Genomic DNA, 18,857 nt, shown 5'->3' with positions numbered 1-18,857 from the left:
CTCCTTTGTAACTCCTCCGTCTTCGTCGCAGAGGCTCTGGACTCCTCTCTCCACGGCCCGAGTGACCTCGACGACCAGCACGACTACGACAGCGTTGCCTCGGACGAGGACACGGACCAGGAGCCGCTGCGCAGCGCCAACGCCGGTCGCAACAACCGTGCCCGGGTGAGGCCTCCTGGAGGGTGTTGAGGGGGGCAGGAAGGAGAGCTTGTCCCTCGCTGTACGGATAACGATTTAGAACTGGGGTGTCAGACATCTTTGAAACCAAGGGGTGGGTTCCGTTTTGGGGAACGGTCTTGCGGGATGCATTCCGGGGGTGGGGCAAAAAAGCGTGGGGCCAAAGGAGCAGGGCCAAAGTCCCAACCTATTGGAGCGTCAAGTGTTCGCTGCCAGTAACGCGGAGGTGGGAGGCATTCCATCTTTTTAGGATAGCGGGGAACTACGCAAAATCTGAGACATCACCTAGCCGGTTTCATGGGAAGGTGGTAAGATCAGGGGAAGGGACGTGACCCTTTGGGGAAGCTCAGAGGCCCAGATTAGACCACCTGAGAGTCTAGCCACCGCTTTAAAGTTTTAGCCTCCAAAACGTTTTTGTTAATTCAAATTGGTACGGGACGTTTATCCTTCTCCACATCAGAGAGCTCCACCGGTCACAGTAGAGGGTGACGTTCGTCCCCCAAATGCCCTTTTTGCTTCCCTGGCAATGCAGTGTCACCGGCCGTTTAGCACCCAAGCAGTTGGTGTCTTTTGCGGGGGAGGCGTTCTGCTAGTTGCTGACCCTCCTTGGAAGCAGGGTGGGGTGGGGCATCGCTTAAGACTCCACACAGGGTGAGGAGTGCACCCGTGCTGACCCTGGAAACGGCCACGTCTCATGGGCTTTTTTCTCCCCCCCCCCCCAAAGAGCATGGACTCTTCGGACCTCTCGGATGGGCCCATCACACTGCAGGAGTACTTGGAGGTGAAGAAGGCGCTGGCCGCCTCGGAAGCGAAAGTGCAGCAGCTGATGAAGGTGAACAACAGCTTGAGCGATGAGCTGCGGCGGCTGCAGAGAGAGGCAAGTGCCGTGATGCGGGGTGGGGCTGCTGCAGCCAGGGCCCTGCTGGTTTCCTTGGCTCTGCTGCCATATTAGATACGCGCTTTCCCCAACATCGTGTGCTCCGGATCCCACTAAGCCCCACAGCCCTTTCCACAAACAACACGATGTTCCTGCTATGGGTTTCTGGGGAACAAAACGCCAGATCCCCTCCCTCCCTCCCTCCCCCCGCCCCCGCCTTTGAGCGATCCCGAGCGTCCTTCTCCCCCTTCAGATCCACAAGCTGCAGTCGGAGAACATGCAGATCCGCCAGCAGGCGGGGCCTGCCCACCCCATGGCCCCGCCCCCGAGCGAGCGCCCCGAGCACAGCCACGGTGCCTCCACGGCCGCCGGATCCCACCGGCGCGACCGCCACGCCTTTTCCATGTACGAGCCGGGCGCCAGCGGACTCAAGCCCTTCGGGCAGCAGCCAGTGGACGACCTGGTCAGCCGCCTGCAGCCGCTGCACCCCGGGGTGAGTGCCGAAGGCCAGCGGGCCAAGCGCTCGAGAGGGGTCTTCTTCTTTCTTTCCCTGGCTTGGTTTTTAAGCGTGAGCCGTCTCTGTGGAGGATAGGATGACTGTGTTGGGGGTTTTGAACAGCAATGCAAGGGGGGACGGGGCTTGCACTTGACCTGAGCTGATCCTAGCGTCCCCTCCTTGCATCGATTTTGAAGCCGTGCTTGTGGGGGCAAAGTCGGGGGCGTGTGAGTCCACAGAGCATAGTACAATAGGCCCTGCTTTTGGCGTTCGGCAGGAGGTCTGGGTCATGATGCACCAGGGGACGCCCCCTTACCCCTTTTTCTTATGCCAAGCAGGACATGGATGATGATTCCCTCTATTCCATTCACAATCAAGCCAGCTCCTACCGAGTAAGCGGAATTCAAGTGTGGGGCAGAAAAATGGGTTGGCTGGGGCAGCGATTTCTCTTCCCCTCCCCAACGTGTCTTTCTCCCAGGCGCCTGCTGAGCTGACCTTAGCCTGTCGGGAGACTCTGCAGGGCTCCGGTCCCTCTCAGGTCCCCGTGCGCCCTAGTTTCTCGGGAGACCCCGCTTCCCCCTCTCCCCCTCTCTGGTCCCCGTGTGCCCTAGTTTCTCGGGAGACCCCGCTTCCCCCTCTCCCCCTCTCTGGTCCCCGTGCGCCCTAGTTTCTTGGGAGACCCCGCTTCCCCCTCTCCCCCTCTTTGGTCCCCGTGCGCCCTAGTTTCTCGGGAGACCCCCGCTTCCCCCTCTCCCCCTCTCTGGTCCCCGTGCGCCCTAGTTTCTTGGGAGACCCCGCTTCCCCCTCTCCCCCGCAACGCCTGCCTTCCCACTCAGCTTGTCCCTCTGGCTTTTCAGATCCGGAAGGGCGGCTCTGTCTCGTCGATGCCTTTCCCACCGTCTTCTCCGCTTGTGTCGTGCCCACCGGAGAGCGGACGTCACATGGTGAATTGATATATTTCCGGCAGCTGGGGTGGGCACATTTTGGGGAGGGGGGAAAGGAGAGAACGTTGACAGCTGTGGGGTTGTAGTCCATTGGAATCACCTCCTCAAGTATGGGAGTTCTGGAGCGCCCTAGTTTACTGCAAAACTCCAAGTGCGTTTTAAGGTTGTGAGCGTCCAAGGCTTCCCATAGAGGAGGCTTCCCATTGCTTCTCTGGACGACTCTCTGTTCTGGCTTTGCCTCGACCGGTGGGAGGCACAAGTGGAAGAGTTCCCTATACATCTCTTGATCCTTCCACCACTGATCCCACGGCAGAATTCAAGTGGCTGTCCATAGTCTCTCTCTATCTCTCTCTCTGCGAGTCCCTGTTCTGGGGTTTACCGGCTTCCCATCATGAGGCAGCCATGATGGAGGAAGGTTGCTTTTTGTTTATGGGCTTGCCTGCTCTCTAAAAGCCAACAGTTTGAGGGCACAAGAGAGACAAGCACGCCTCCAATTTTAATTTGGGACGAGGGAAGCATTGCAAATTGAACGTTTGGGAAAGGCTGCCCTACGCTGGGGACTGGTTTGGATTATGCTGGGAAACAGCTCCAGGTGGCAAATAAATAAAGTGCCCCCTTTCCTTTTAGCTTCACAACAACCCTATGAGGTAGGTTAGAATGCGAGATATGGACTGTACACAGGTCAGTCATCTTCGCAGCTGAGTGGGGGGATTTGAACCCAGGTCTAGTCCAGTGCTCTGACTGCTGTACCGTGTTGGCTTCTTCCCAGCCAAGTATCCTGTACCTGACTTTCTCCCGTTCTTCTTACCCTTGTAGACTGGAAAACTCGACCGACATGGCAGCGGCACCGACAGCGATTATGACAACACGCAGGGAGGGGATTTGCCACTTAGGTAAGGGGAGGCGTGTCGGCAGGATTGCAGGGTTACCTGCGACCTGCCTTAATGATGCCATTGGGGCAACTTCGTATACTTGGGTTCCGCGCCGGTCTTGGGGGTGGCGGCACAGAGTTCTGCAGGCTGCTGGAAACCTTGCTTGGCAACTTGTGTGGATTCTGCGGTTTTCATGGAATGTTTCACGTCTCTTCTTCCTCTGGTCATGAGGACTAGGAACTTGCATTATTTTTAAACAAAAAGCTGAGATTTAAATACAAAATCTGACGTGCCATTGAATACACCAGCCTTCTCCAAGCTGGTGCCCTTCTAATGTGTTGGCCGTATGGGCTGGGAGTGATAGGAGTTGTAGTCCAAGACATCTGGAGGGCACTTAAGTTGGGGGAGGCCGCAAAGGGCGGTGGGCGTGGCTTCAGGAGAGCAACGTCTCTGTCTCCTTTTCATTGCCCCTCTAGCAGCATGGATGGGAAACGCTTCCTGGACCTAGCCAAGGATGACGATTCGCACCCGGAACCTGAACCACTGGAAGGGGACCTCGATCCAGGGCTGCCCAGCACCGAGGATGTTATCCTCAAGACGGAGCAGGTTACCAAGAACATCCAGGAACTCCTCCGGGCCGCCCAAGAGTTCAAGCACGACAGGTCAGGATGGATCCCCCCTGCGGCCGCCCATCCCACCCCCAGGTTCCAGGGTCTTCCCAGGAGGGGAACGGGTGCTGGAGCAAAAGGAGCCTGCGGGAGGCAGCAGCCGCTGGGGGGAAAGGCCCCAGGCAATCCCGCTCACACACCGTGAGGAATTAAGCGTATGGCTGCTGCATCCCCTCGTGTGACCCGCCGTGAGAGTCCTGCCTTCTTTCTGGCCAGTCTCCCCGGGAACAGGGGTTCAGCATTCCGGCGCGTCTCTTCTCCGTGATTCAGTCGCTCTCGGGCAGCAAGGAGGCTCCAGAAACTGCCCAGAACGTCTGCCTCTCTGTATGAGACTCTGTTCTGAACAGATCACCTCTGAACGAAGGAGGTGCCCAGATCGGGCGAAAGCTCATCTCCAGAGTTTCAGGCAGGCGTTTGCTCCCAGCCCACAGTTGAGCAGCAGGCAATGAAAAGGCGGAAGGACACCCACCCTCCTCCCCAAGACCACTGTCTGGACATCCCAGCCGGTTCCTGGGGCATCATAGAATCATAGAATAGTAGAGTTGGAAGGGGCCTAGAAGGCCACCGAGTCCAACCCCCTGCTCAGTGCAGGAATCCACCCTAGGGGCCGGGCTGCGGCCGACTAGGAATGCTGAGAGTTGTAGTCCAATGTATCGGAAAGGCTGAGGAGGGGAGGGCTCTCGGGAGTTTGTGAGGGGCGAGACCTTTCTTTCCTTGATGTTGGAGTCCTGGCGCAGGGCTCGTGCCTCCACGTTCCATCTCTTGCATCCGGGCCTCATTCTGCCTCTCTTACCCCAGCAGCTTCGTCCCCTGTTCGGAGAAGATCCACGCCGCCGTCACGGAAATGGCGTCGCTTTTCCCCAAGGTAGGAGAGCATGGAAGCATTCCCTCTTGGCATCTCCAGCCGGGGGGCCTCGGAAGGCAACATCGCCGCCAACTCCAGACTAACCCCCGAGTAAGGTCCCCCCACTGGGCGCCTGCCTTCCGCTATCAGACCTGGCTGCGTCCCGGAGAAAACGTGGGAGCAGAGTAGGTGTGGGGAAGAAAACTCTGAGGCTCACTAACGTCGTACCAAAAGGTGACTTCGCATTATGTCTGAAGGCTGCCGTAACCTGACTCCGCTGTTGTTATGGAATTTGCAGCCTAGTTTTTGATGTCCGATGCGCTCAGAGAATAACCCCCACTGGCATCCCTTCCGGACACCCCCCCCCCTTTTACTCCCCACATGTAAACACTGGCTTGTCCGGTTTCGATGTCCTGGGAAGCGAGAATTACTGTGACGTCTGAACGAACCCGGATGTACGCTTCTGGCATGATAGGAGAACGGTGTTGTGGTCTGGATGCGACCTAGAACCAACCACAGGCCGCCGTTGCTTTGCCCCCGGGCGGGGGGTACCTGTGGTCTTGGGCTCCAACTCCCACCACCCCCAACGCAAACTCCCCCAAAGAGCTCTGGCTATGGGGGCACTATAGAAGTGAAAGAAACAAATAAATGAGCAGACTCTTCAGTTTTCTCTCCCCTCCCCCTGCAGAAGCCCGCCTTGGAGACGGTCCGTAGCTCCTTGCGACTGCTGAATGCCAGTGCCTACCGGCTGCAGAGCGAATGCCGCAAGACCGTCCCCCCCGAACCCGGCGCCCCAGTGGACTACCAACTCCTGACGCAGCAGGTCATCCAGTGTGCCTACGACATCGCCAAGGCCGCCAAACAGCTGGTCACCATCACCACCCGGGAGAAGAAGCAGTGAGACGAGGGGACACCCCCTCCTCCTCCCCCCCCCCACCATGCCACACCGCTGCCCTACCCCCACCCCCGCTCCAGCCGTCAGATCCTGCAGCTGCCTGGAAGTGTCCTTTGCCTGCACCGCCTGTTGCACCTCGTGACTATAGACCAATGGGGCAGGATCAGGGCGGGCGCTGCGGGAGGTGGGGCGCGGTGTGGGGCGCCCTGTGCAGTGAGGACAAACTTTGGTCATGTAAATACTCCGTCTCTCTCTACCCTGACGGGGACCCTCCCTGCCCCCTAACTCCTCTCGCCTCCCCATATATCGTGCGTGGAACTGTATGTATGTGTAACCCCGCCTCCTGCGTGTATATATATGTATATGTATATGTATATATATATACATATATATCACGAAATGTATTTATCTCACAAACGACCCTTCTCCCCAATAGTGTTAACACTGGAATAGCAATTATCTCAGACGGCTGTCCCCGAGGTGGGGACCACCAGATGTGTTGGGACTACAATGCCCAGCATGTTGGGCTTTGTAGTCCTAACACATCCGGTGGGCCCCAACTCAGGGGGAAGCAGGTCGAGATGTTGCAGAGGTTGGCATTGTGCCCCTGCCTGCCTTTTGCTGTACCACTTCTACCCGTCCTGCTACGTGATCCCCTTCTTTGCTCTCTACAGGGCGGGCATTGCCCCATAGCAGGGACCGGCAGCCGGCCTTCAGCTGTGGCTGCTACTAGGAGCCCCCCACAAAACCCCCCTAAAATTAGCTACAACATCGAGGCCAGTGATGGAGTCTGGTGGGGACGGGGTGGGGGGGGCACCATTGCCGGAGGGGTTCCGGACGTCTGGGCACAGTGCTGGAATCTTGTTTGTTCTGTAAATTTGTAACAATTAAAGATGTGAGCAATCAGAGCATCCGTTCTCAACCGCCGCCTTTGTGGTTGCCGGATGACGGCCGCAGCTTGGAGGGGCTGCCTGGCCCCTAGGGTGGATTCCTGCACTGAGCAGGGGGTTGGACTCGATGGCCTTCTACACCCCTTCCAACTCTACTATTCTATGATTCTATGATGCCCCAGGAACTGGCTGGGATGTCCAGACAGCGGTCTGGGGGAGGAGGAGAGGAGGGTGGGTGTCCTTCCACCTTTTCATTGCCTGCTGCTCAACTGTGGGCTGGCAGCAAACGCCTGCCTGAAACTCTGGAGACGAGCTTTCGCCGATCCGTGGTGGTCCTCACCATCTTTTGGGGGCCAGTGGGCACTCTCACAATATGGCTGCCCTGTAGGACAGCGCACACATTCCCCCAGGTGAGACACCCACGAAAAGACCTTGCCCCCAAACTGGAAACAGCCCTGTGAAGAGAGACTGAAAGAACTGGGCCTGTTTAGCCTGGAGAAGAGAAGATGGAGGGGAGATGTGACAGCACTCTTCAAATACTTGAAAGGTTGTCACACAGAGGAGGGCCAGGATCTCTTCTCGATCTTCCCAGAGTGCAGGACACGGAACAACGGGCTCAAGTTAAAGGAAGCCAGGTTCTGGCTGGACATCAGGAAAAACGCCCTGACTGTTAGAGCAGTACGACAATGGAACCAGTTACCTAGGGAGGTTGTGGGCTCTCCCACACTAGAGGCCTTCAAGAGGCAGCCGGACAACTATCTGTCAGGGATGCTCTAGGGTGGATTCCTGCATTGAGCAGGGGGTTGGACTTGATGGCCTTTTAGGCCCCTTCCAATTCTACTATTCTATGATTCTAAGTACAAGGCAGCAGTGGGGCGTCTTGAGATCTGCAAGACCACCCCATGCAAACCCAGTGTTTTCTGCTCCAACACCCATTTCACAGTGGGAAACATGGGAGGAGATTCACCCATGGCGGGCCAGAGGCGTTCTTGGAAAGGAAGATGGCGCAGGAAGCCCATACTCTACTTTGCAGCGTGGAGTTATATCTATATTTTTAATTTTAAAAAATAATCTTGGGAAGTAATAAATATTAGGAAGTGCAGAGAGCCTAGCAGGTGCCGTGAGAGGTGTTTGTGGGCGCCATGTTGGGGTACTGAGCTGAGATAAACTGAGGCTTGGCAGAAGTGAACTTCCTGTTTTCCACCCTAAGCATCCCCTTCCGGTCTTCCCTTAGCTGGTCTACGTCTCATTCACCCACCCACCCTTCTAATTCAGCTGTGCAAAGGCCACAATTGTTTTGAGGAGAGAGATGGGGAAACAGGATATATATGTGTGTGTGTGTGTGTGTGTGTGTGTGTGTGTGTGTGTATATATATATTAAAAAGCAAGTTTCTAGTTCTCATGGATGTCAGAATCTCCCTAGTCCTAGCAGATGGTGAGACACCCCACATCTTTGCTTTAGACTGTAGAGAGCCGCATAGGAATTGCCGGATGCTTTAACGAGGCCTTTGTCTTGCTTTCGGTAGAAAAATATATATATTTTTTAATTGAGTTGGAAAACGCAGAGAGTCCAAAGTGAGGAAGCCCGCTCCTCGGAAGACCAGCAGCGCCCGAGGGCTTCAGGGCTGCTAGCGATTGCTGTCCTACACCCAGCGATAGCCTCTTCCCTCCCTCCCTCCGTGGGCAGAGACCTGTCCCAAACGTCTCCGCTGCACGGGTCCGGATCTCACGCGGAGCTCTCGCTGGAGGTGGTTGGCAGAAGCGGCCTTTGCTGCTGCTGCTGCTGCTGCCGTGGCCGCTTCTTGCGCCTCCCCGGCGCGGAGAGGAGGCGGCGTTTGACGATAGCTGCAGAGAAGAGGGAAACGGCGTGAGGGGAGAGTGTGGGGCAGAGCGACGGCCCCCCTGCACCCCTCTTGATGGGCTGGGACTGCAGCTCCCATCACCACCACCCCTCCCCAGCCAGTATGCCCAACAGCTGGCAATGATGGGGATCGTAGCCCAACACACCTGGAGGGTCCCAGATTTTGGGAGATGAGCGTGGCGCACCACGGCTGTGCTGCGTATCCCCTCCCCGGTGGTAGAAAAGGACCCAAAGTCAACGGCATCGAGATGCCAAAGAATCGGCAGGGCCCCCTGCTCCCCCCACCTCTCTCCCGAAGGCCATTTCCAGCCCAAAACCAAGCCGGAGACCTCGCCGCAAACTCAAAATGCTAGAAGGGCCATAATTTCTCGGCTTGTAAGGGTTCCACGCAGATGGATCGTTTTTCTCCCCCTTTTCACAGCCCGGGTGGGCCAAACTTGTACCCCCCCACCGCTCCTTCGGCCCACAACTCCCCATCAGCCCTTGCCAGCACCTAGACAACAGTGGGGATGATGGGAATTGTAGGCCAAGCAACTGCAGTGCCTCCGTTGGACAGCCGAACGGAATCACTGCCGGCTTGCAGGTAGAAACATCACCATAGAAACCCAGTAAGGGACAGGCGGTCCATCTAAAACCACCACCACCCTGCAGCTGGACTACAACCCCCATCATCACCAGCTGTGATGGCTAGGGATGATGGGGGCTGTAGTCCAGCAGTAATTGCAGGGGCAACCAAAGGCAGGGAGGCTGATCTAAGCCCACGGCTGTATTTCATTCCTTTCGTTGAATAGATTTCTACACCGCTCACCACCTTTCCTTCTTCAAAGCAACAGCTCTCCCGAAGTAGCTTGCGTAAGTTCATTACGACCAGAACCAGGTCCAGATCTGGGTCGCGCATTGCCGGGCTCCCACCCCCGTCACGCCACGCTCTACTCACCCGCGACCGTGTCGCGCCCCTCCTCGCCATGAACCGTCCAGTAGAGACTCCGGCTGCGGTGGCACCTGCGATGGAGCCGGGCGTACAGGACGGCCAGCGTCAGCACCACCAGCAGGAAAGTGAGGGCGCTGGCTGCCCAGGCCGCCTCTTCCGTGCGGGGGGTGGGGAAGCGGACCCCCGCTGACCGCTGACCCTGCACTCCCTGCCCCGGCTGGTCCTGGGCTTGGCTGAGTCCTTGGTCCGGACACTGACAGCCAGTCTTCTGGGCTGTCCCTGCTTTGCTGGGTGGGATGGCAAGTGAGGGTCGGAAGGCAAGTGAGGGCTGGAAGCTCAAGTGAGCCGTAGCGTTGAGCTGGGCCTGCCCAGGGTTGCCTGGCTTAGGGATGTCCTCTCTCTCGTCTCGAAAGCTGATAGCGGCAGCAGGCGGGGGGGCGCCCGCCCCACCTGGACCCAAATTCCGGCTGCCGTCCATGGCCATCCGTGGATAAAGGAGGCGTCCCAGCCACCGAATCGCCCGCCGTTGCCTGCCTGACACCCCCAGCTTCCGGTCGCCATCCCAGCGCCGGAATAACTTCTGTGAGACCTGCGAGGGGGCGGAGGAATATATAAATACATCGAATTGCAATGGGTCACTCCGATTAAGTTCCCGTTTTGATCTCTTTTCCTTCGAGGCGGCCTCCACAGATTTCTCCCCTTGACCCCTTCCCCACGTCTCCGTCTTCCCCTCACAACCACCTTGCGAGAACGGTCAGGCCAAGGGCACGCCCACGGGTGGGCACTTGGGCGCCAGGTTGAGGAAAGCTGTGCTGGATTATGCTGAGAGAGATCCCAAAGTCACCATTAGGGAATCTGACCGCTGCAAGCGGAGCTCGAACTCAGGTCTCACTATGCAAAAACTATCTTTTATGTCAGGGGCGAGCAATGCTTATCTGTCCCCATATTTTGACCTACAACTCCCATCATTCATCACCTGCCAGCTCTGCTGGCCGGGGCTGGTGGGACTCGTAGGCCAAAATATCAGCCGAGCCACAAGCTGCCTGCCCAGGCCTACTTTTCTGACTCCACCGCGGCTCCCGAGTATTTTTGAGCCTGCAAAGATAGGCCTGATGTTTCAAAAGCCAGCGGAAAAAATTAAAGCAAACCTAAGCAAATTAATAATAATAAAAACATCAAGAGGCAAGAATCCAGTTCTACCATAGTTGCATACTTTGGACAGGGATTTATTGCACAATTTATCGGATCGTGGATTTGACCGTTGGGCGTCTCGTAGCTAACAGGCTACACTCCCTCGGTGCGGGCGAGAGGGAGGGCTATGGTCCCAGCCCCGAGGCAAGAGAGGCCTGCAGCCTGTTAACTGTCATGGACGAGAAAGCTATGTGTGGCTGCTGGGGATGATGGGAGTTGTTGGCCTAAATGTCAGGCGGGCCAAAAGTCGTCTCGCCTGATTGATTAGCAAGAACCTTCTCTGTATGCTAGGATCGTGCCTTCTCCGCCTCTTCTGAAATGTCCAACTTGATGAAGAGACCTGTGCTACTCAAAAGCTTGCACACCTCTTCTTAATAAACTTTTATTAGGCCAGGAATGCTCTGCAGGAAAATGCTCTCCTCTCCCGTGAAATAAAAAGTATCTGAGCAGGTAAGTCGGGTGCGGCTGGAGCCACTGTTTCCCACACACTTGGGAAGGGAAACCGGGCTGAAATAGACCGCCCCTTCCTCTCTCCCCATCATACCTTCAGGCTGTGGGGGCCGTGCTGCGGAGGCCAGTATCCATACTCCCCATACGCTGCCCCGGTTAGGCGGTGTGGTCTGCTGTGGGAAAACACAACAGGAATCCTCAGCCCCGTCACTTACCACTGTCAGCCCTCCCTCCATCTTGTCCAGGATTAGGTTTGGGGCTCACCCTCAAAGTGTGGAGCTGTTGGGGTGGTCCCCGAAGGACAGAAGACACAAAGTTGTCCATCTAACCCTTCTGGACCAAGATAGGATGGTGGAGGAAACTGTGCAGGCTTTGCAGTTTCACAGGACGCCTCCACAGGGAGGAAGCATTCTGTGCCATTCAAAAGCTGGTGCATTTCCTGTGCCAAGTGAAGCTGCTCTAGTGAAGCATGGGCTGGGATAAGATGACACCTGTTTGAGTATTTCCTATCCCATAGGAATAGGGGGAAGTCAGACATCTGCTTACCTGTTGCCCGGAAAATTCAGACTATAGACTCTGTTGGTGTCCGTGAAAACCACCTTGTTTTCCTGGTGTGGAAAGAGGGGAAAAGATGGTTATAAGGGGCTGTTGTTCACAGCAGATCTTTCTCCAAGTAGCGTGTGTGTCAAGGGCTAGGATCCTTCCCTGAATTTTGGACCACCTGCAAAAAAATGTGGTCTCCGCGTTCTGGAATCCAGCCGGCCATGCCCTCCCTTGAGAATACCATTCCATTATCGCTCTTCTCCCCCAATCTTTCCTATTTTTCTTTCCAAATGATCTCAACATTCTGTGGCTACTCAGCACGCTCAGTTCCCCACTGGGCTATTTTGTGTGTGTGTGTGGGGGGGTGATTGCTGCCCCTTTAGGTTGGTTTATTTGAAAAAAAAATTCTTTGTACTTCTGCAAAGAGAACGGCAGAAAATGTGGGAAAGAATCCTAAGCATAATCATGCTACCACTCTAATATCGCCTAACAGATTAACACCTTAGAAGGGAAACTGCTTCGAACATTAGCCAACGTGCCCTTGTGACTCAGGCTAACCCATGAATAGTGCAATCCTGTGCATGTTTCGACAGAAAAAAAGTCCCAAAACTCCCAGAATTCCCCAGCCAGTCATGGCTGGATTGTAGGCCCTTTCTGTGTAAACATGCATAGGATCATAGGCCTGTGTAAACATGCATAGGATTTTAGGCCTTCTTTCTGTCTAAACATGCACAGGATTGTAGACCTTTCTGTGTAAACATGCACAGGATTGTAGGCCTTCTTGTCTAAACATGCATAGGATTGTAGGCCTTTCTGTGTAAACATGCACAGGATTGTAGGCCTTCTTGTCTAAACATGCATAGGATTGTAGGCCTTTCTGTGTAAACATGCATAGGATTTTAGGCCTTCTTTCTGTCTAAACATGCATAGCAATTACACCCAACATTTCTGAAATAGCTGACTGTTGCAATCCAACAGACAGGGAAGGCTACATTATCATGCAGCCTCACAAATCATTTGACTGGCGCAGGTTCTGATAGGTAAGACACATTCACAAGGAAAATACGCTTCCACACGTCCACCAAAGTATGCACGGCCGGATGGCGAGGCAGCAGGCACCCAGGCCTTCCAAGAAAGTAGGTGCAATTGCATGCTAAGACAACGTAATAGTGCTGAAAAATGGGCACCCGACCGGCCATCTCGGGCACTTTTACCAGCCGATTTAAAATGCCGCCTCCGGCCCTCCCTGGGAGCCCGATGGGTGGCTCCTATGCCAACTTGGACTGTTGTTGGAGGAATCCGCGGGGCGTGTGTGCAACGCCTACTAGGACCTGCCACTCGGGCAGTTTCTCATTGGCTCAGAGCAAGGTGAAGGAGGAGGCCCTGGTTTTCAGGGGAACCAATGGGAAGGCAGGGGAGGTCCACAGCACATAATGGAAATGAAAAGGGAGAAGACGAGGCCTCGGATCTCCAGTGGGGGGCTGGGGGGGGGTTGGTCCAATTGCAAAGGGGAACCGATAAAGAGCCAGACAAAGAACAGGCTGAGATTTCAGCCAGCTTCATGGGTCAGCAAATGCCCAAAGTTATGGGCTCCGAGTGCCTTTTTTTCATCCGGTCAAAACAAGGGAAAAATACAGAAAGATCTGTACAAAGCAGCCCACACACCCAAACCCTGGGCCTGGCGACCCACGCTCAGACCATGCACGTTTGGGCCTCAGGTGCCGGCAGTGGGAGCAACTGAAAGCCAGATTAAAACCCCTGGGGTGGGTGGGTGGGGGGCATCCCAAAGGCAATGTGCAAGGTGTCGCTCCACAGGGATCCTGCAATCCACCTCTGGCAGAAGCTGCACAGATGATTTTGACAGATCTGTTTACTTAAGACATCGCTTCCGCTTAACATCCATTAATAAAATTCTGTGTGTGTGTGTGTGGGGGGTATCTCTTCACCCGAACATTTCTTTTTTAACTGAAGAACTTTAAAGGGCTGATAGATAAGGAAACTCTCCTTTCCCACATGATAAGTCACTGCTAGAGTATTGGAAACATGGTCAAATCCCAAGAACTGGAGAGAGGTGTCCTTTATTAAATGATGGGATTGTTGCAATCCTAGGCACGTTTAGACAGAAAAGAAGTCCTGGGAGTTGTAGGACTTTTTTCCCTGTCTAAACCTGCCCAGGATTGCGCTCTAAGTAAATTAACTTGGGTTAATTAATTTACTGAAGAAGGGAGTTCTTGTGCTATATTTGAACAACAAGGGAAGTAGGTCAAACAATTCTAGAACAGTCAACAAGTTATAATGATTGATAAACCATTTTTGTTGATCTGAGGAAATGTTGTTATAATTTTGTTATGTAGTACGTCCTTGCTGTTATTGTAGATTTCTTTCTCCTTTGGAAAGTTACATTTTTAAAAGCAATAAAAAAAACCCTGTGCATAATCAAAACATTGCTCCTTGTAAAACAGCCAAGGCATCTAACAACGTTTAGAAACCAATAAAAAAAAATAGTAACAGAGTGATGATACAAGACGAAGCAAACAGATGAAATCAAAACAAGTAGAAATAGCAAAAGGGGGGGGGGGGGGAAACCAAGCCAAACTTCGCCATTGTGACTGAAGACGCAATGTCAGAATGCAAAAAATATTAACAATACCAACAGCCCAGGAAGAGTTTAAAAACAAATGCAAAACAACTTCATACAGACCAAATGCCTTTTTTAAAAAATGAAAGATGTTTGCACTGCAGCAGAAGAACGTTGGGAGGGACCAGTGGGGCAGGCTATTGGTTTCACCGCATTGGCTCTTTCACTGTGCCATTTTGAACGAGCAAGTTTCTAGTCCTCAGGATCCCTAAAGATATCCTTGAAAGCTTATGATGAATGCCTGCTTTAAAAAGAGCATTCACACCCCCACACACAAATTGTCCTGGAGGTGGACTGTGGGGGCATCAGCCCTGCCTTGCCCCTTTCCTGTGATTGGCAGCCCCAGAATAAATTATGCAAAATAATGCAAATCAGCTCAATTCACACCGGTGGCAGAATTAAGCAGCTTGGGTGGTGGTGAAAGGATTTGGACTGAGTCAGCGGTAGGTTTCTGTTTGCTTTAGCATGGGATACAGGCAGCCCTGAAAATGCTCCACAATGGGGATGTCTTTAGAACTAGCTTTCTACCTGCAGGGGGATTGGGCTGCAGTTCTCCACGGTAGTGGAACGTCTCTTTTTTGAGGGGGTGAAAGATTTGGCTGAAAACTGAGCTGAAGGGAAGAAACCCCAAAGTGAATGAGCCTTCTGTTTCCCAAAAGGGCCCTTCCCCCCCTTTCTCTCGACATGGTCATAGAATCATAGAATCATAGAATAGCAGAGTTGGAAGGGGCCTACAAGGCCATCGAGTCCAACCCCCTGCTCAATGCAGGAATCCACCCTAAAGCATCCCTGACAGATGGTTGTCCAGCTGCCTCTTGAATGCCTCTAGTGTGGGAGAGCCCACAACCTCCCTAGGTAGCTGATTCCACTGTCGCACTGCTCTAACAGTCAGGAAGTTTTTCCTGATGTCCAGCCGGAATCTGGCTTCCTTTAACTTGAGCCCGTTATTCCGTGTCCTGCACTCTGGGAGAATCGAGAAGAGATCCTGGCCCTCCTCTGTGTGACAACCTTTTAAGTATTTGAAGAGTGCTATCATGTCTCCCCTCAATCTTCTCTTCTCCAGGCTAAACATGCCCAGTTCTTTCAGTCTCTCTTCATAGGGCTTTGTTTCTAGACCTCTGATCATCCTCGTTGCCCTCTTCTGAACACGCTCCAGCTTGTCTGCGTCCTTCTTGAATTGTGGAGCCCAGAACTGGACGCAATACTCTAGATGAGGCCTAACCAGGGCCGAATAGAGAGGAACCAGTACCTCATGTGATTTGGAAGCTATCCTTCTATTAATGCAGCCCAAAATAGCATTTGCCTTTCTTGCAGCCATATCGCACTGTTGGCTCATATTCAGCTTGTGATCTACAACAATTCCAAGATCTTTCTCATTTGTAGTATTGCTGAGCCAAGTGTCCCCCATCTTGTAACTGTGCATTTGGTTTCTATTCCCTAAATGTAGAACTTGGCATTTATCCCTATTAAATTTCATTCTGTTGTTTTCAGCCCAGCACTCCAGCCTATCAAGATCACTTTGAAGTTTGTTTCTGTCTTCCAGGGTATTAGCTATCCCACCCAATTTGGTGTCATCTGCAAATTTGATCAGCGTTCCCTGCACCTCCTCGTCCAAATCATTAATAAAAATGTTGAAGAGCACTGGGCCCAGGACTGAGCCCTGCGGCACCCCACTCGTTGCCTCTCCCCAGTTTGAGAAGGTTCCATTGATAAGTACTCTTTGAGTCCGATTCTGTAGCCAACTGTGGATCCACCTAATAGTTGTTCCATCTAGCCCACTTTTAGCTAGTTTGTTAATCAGAATGTCATGTGGTACTTTGTCAAAAGCTTTGCTGAAGTCAAGATATATGACATCCACAGCATTCCCACAGTCCACAAGGGAGGTTATCCTATCAAAAGATGAGATCAAATTAGTCTGACAGGATTTGTTCCTGACAAATCCATGTTGGCTTCTAGTAATCACTGCATTGATTTCAAGGTGTTTACAGATTGACTTCTTTATAATCTGCTCCAGATTTCCTCCATCCATCTGTCCTTTCTGTTCCGTTCCCTTCTGCACCTCTCCAGAGGCAGCAGGATTCCTAGCTTCTCTCCCTAACTGGACAGCCACACGAATACAGCCAAAAAATGTCATGCAAAACGTGCCTGTTTCTCATGGCATCGGAAGAGTCAGGCCAGCCAGGTGGAGGTATTTAGAAAGGCCCAAAAGAGAGCAGACCCTAACCCAATGCAAAGGGGAGAAACGTCTCCACCAAAACTGGGATCCCTACGTGGCTTTCCTTAATTTGCATTGGCTTAAAACACTGTGTGCGTCATTCTTAAAAACAAAACATTATTATTACTAATAGCAAGAGCAGACCCATTGGAACCAATGGGATTTAAGTTAGTTGTTCACTAACTTTCCACAGGACTTGCGTTAAGCAGGGTCAGGGCTAGGCTGGGCCCAGAACTGGTCTCTTGGCCTGGTGGCATCAAGGGAGGCAGGTGATGGCCTCCCCAAACCAGGGATCCCCCATCTCCTGTCCTGTCAATGGCCCTTAACTCTTGGATATAGATTTAATTCTCCAAGGCTTTTGCCTCTTTTTCTTGCTTTTAAAAACATGACTGCCTGAGTGTGTTCTGCGAATGTAAAACTGTCCTGGTAGAAACATAGTTTTTTTTTTGGGGGGGGGTGAAACTGGGGATTAGGGGTTGGGTTTCCTAACAGGGCCATTTTGGGTAGTATCTCTTGTAAATATCTCAAAAACATTGCCCAAGAAACAAATACATGCGGAGAGGGGCATCTGCCCATTTCCCCTCTATTTCCTGACAGAATCCACCCCCATCTCTCACACACCCCAATACTGTCCCTCAGCCCAGAGACGTTTGCAGCAGTCTGCCAAGCCTCTGAGAACGTGCAGAGCGCATCCCTATGACCCAAGAGCAAACAATAGGGTCGAAGGAGCAGGACTTACCAGACAGAGGCCTTTCCCCATGCGTTCCTCGCGCTCCCGTTTCTGTAACCCCAGCCTTCCCCTCAGCCCAGCACCCTTCCCATGTTTAGGACTACAACCCCCATTACCCCCAGCCAGCTGAGGGGTTGTAGTCCATAACGTTGGGGCGGGCATAAAGTTGCGGGGAATTGCGCTGCAACGACTAGAGCCCCTCCCCGACGGGTTGACTACAACTCCAATTATCCCCAGAGATGGCAATCCTACCGAGCCGTCGGCGAGGGCGCCGTGTTGGACGAAAACGGCTGTAACCACTAGAGCCCGCTGTGCCCGCCACAAGCCTGGTCTGGGGCCGGGATCCAGGCGTCCTGCCCCTCCCCCTCGGAAGGCGAGAGATCGGGAACCCAGGCGTCCTGGGCTCTACAGAGCTCCTCTCCTTGGGAAAGCCTGGCTAGAGAAAAGCGTGGCCCCCGCGGCCTCCGCCTTACCTCTCCGCCGTCTCCAGGCGCGCCGCTCCCCGCCAAGCTGAGCAAGAAGAGCAGGATCGGGGCCACCGGGGGCGGCAGGGGCGGCGGGACCCCCATCCGGCCCGGTTCCGACTCGGGCGCCTCGCCTGGGCTGGCACCAGAGACGGCACCGCCTCCCGACGTGCGCCCCGCGCGCAAAAGCGCCCCGCCCGGCCTCCCGGCAAGGCGGAGCAGCAGCAGCAGCAGCGAGCGCTGGGCGGGGAGGAGCCTCGCCCCCGCACCCTCCCGGCGGGTCCAAAACTTCCAGCCGGGCCAGCGCCGAGCGGCCTTTCACGCCCGGTTTCCTTTCCCGCTGATTCCCCGTGGCAATCGCGACTGGGATGGCGTGTTGCTAAAACGCCTGGTGGTGGTGGTGGTGGGGGGGGGGGGGGTTTGGATTTGAAGCATTGCCTCGCCCCGTCGGCGTGGTTTTGGGCTTGGATGCCGCCTCGAGAGGGTTCCGCCCCTAAAGGCGGCCTAGAAATCAGTTTAGATGGAGATGAGAGAGGCGGGGACAGGGCGCAGCAAAAGGTGAAATGGTTTCCTGCAGTAGTTAGAGCAACTTGGCTCCTTTCTCCAGGTGTCTGGGATGAAACTCCCATAGTACCCAGCCAACATGGGGAGTTGCCGCCCCAACATCTGGAGAAGGGAGCCGGTGTCAGGGGTTGGACTCGATGGCCTTATAGGCCCCTTCCAACTCTACTATTCCATGATTCTATGATCACCTGTCAGGAACGCTGTATTTGCAGGGAGGTGACTAGATGACCTTTGAGTCCCCCTTCCAACGCTAATGATTCTATGAAATTGGAACCAGGGAATCAGGCAGTCCCGGTTATTATTTTTCACATTCACCTGTTTCTTTTTCAAAGAGCATTGTTGTTCTTCTGGCAGCAGACAAACATATTTTGATTCAGGTCGGCCTTTGGTATATGAAGTGGTCTGTTGCTGAAAGAAGTTCTAAGAATGTAAGCGCTGCTGGATCAGACCCAGGGTCCATCTAGTCCACCTCCCACCGTGTTGCCTGGAAACCTACAAGCAGGGCATGGGTACAGCAGCACCCTCCCACCCATGTTCCCCAGCAACTGGAGTATATAACCTGACTGCCTCTGCTACTGGAGGGAGCGAACATCCCTCCGGACTAACA

At 53.9% G+C, this 18,857-nt stretch overlaps 2 protein-coding genes across 6 annotated transcripts in view; one reads left to right on the top strand and one right to left on the bottom strand.

The window, feature by feature from the left end:
- The window catches only part of GIT1 (GIT ArfGAP 1), a 53,222-nt gene extending 46,546 nt beyond the window's left edge, over window positions 1-6,676 (top strand). For 2 of the 5 annotated variants that reach the window (XM_063146666.1, XM_063146662.1), the window contains exons 13-21: window positions 32-165; window positions 902-1,054; window positions 1,308-1,547; window positions 1,889-1,942; window positions 2,408-2,494; window positions 3,311-3,387; window positions 3,843-4,028; window positions 4,833-4,899; window positions 5,567-6,676. In XM_063146666.1, the coding sequence (XP_063002736.1) occupies window positions 32-165; window positions 902-1,054; window positions 1,308-1,547; window positions 1,889-1,942; window positions 2,408-2,494; window positions 3,311-3,387; window positions 3,843-4,028; window positions 4,833-4,899; window positions 5,567-5,779 (1,211 nt within the window). In that variant the 3' untranslated portion in view covers window positions 5,780-6,676. The remainder of the gene's footprint in view (window positions 1-31; window positions 166-901; window positions 1,055-1,307; window positions 1,548-1,888; window positions 1,943-2,407; window positions 2,495-3,310; window positions 3,388-3,842; window positions 4,029-4,832; window positions 4,900-5,566) is intronic. The other 3 variants (XM_063146665.1, XM_063146664.1, XM_063146663.1) reach the window with 3 other exon arrangements.
- Window positions 6,677-8,215: 1,539 nt separating this feature from the next.
- On the bottom strand, window positions 8,216-17,801 carry TP53I13 (tumor protein p53 inducible protein 13). The gene is made up of 5 exons (XM_063146630.1): window positions 17,696-17,801; window positions 11,643-11,704; window positions 11,191-11,269; window positions 9,462-10,044; window positions 8,216-8,508 (listed from the first exon to the last, which is right to left on the bottom strand). Exons 1-5 carry the CDS (start codon window positions 17,789-17,791, stop codon window positions 8,390-8,392), a joined length of 939 nt encoding a protein of 312 aa, XP_063002700.1. The 5' UTR covers window positions 17,792-17,801; the 3' UTR covers window positions 8,216-8,389.
- Window positions 17,802-18,857: the final 1,056 nt, after the last annotated feature.

Source organism: Elgaria multicarinata, chromosome 22 (assembly GCF_023053635.1).
Source record: "Elgaria multicarinata webbii isolate HBS135686 ecotype San Diego chromosome 22, rElgMul1.1.pri, whole genome shotgun sequence".
NCBI lineage: Eukaryota > Metazoa > Chordata > Lepidosauria > Squamata > Anguidae > Elgaria > Elgaria multicarinata.
This window is presented reverse-complemented; position numbering and strand designations above follow the sequence as displayed.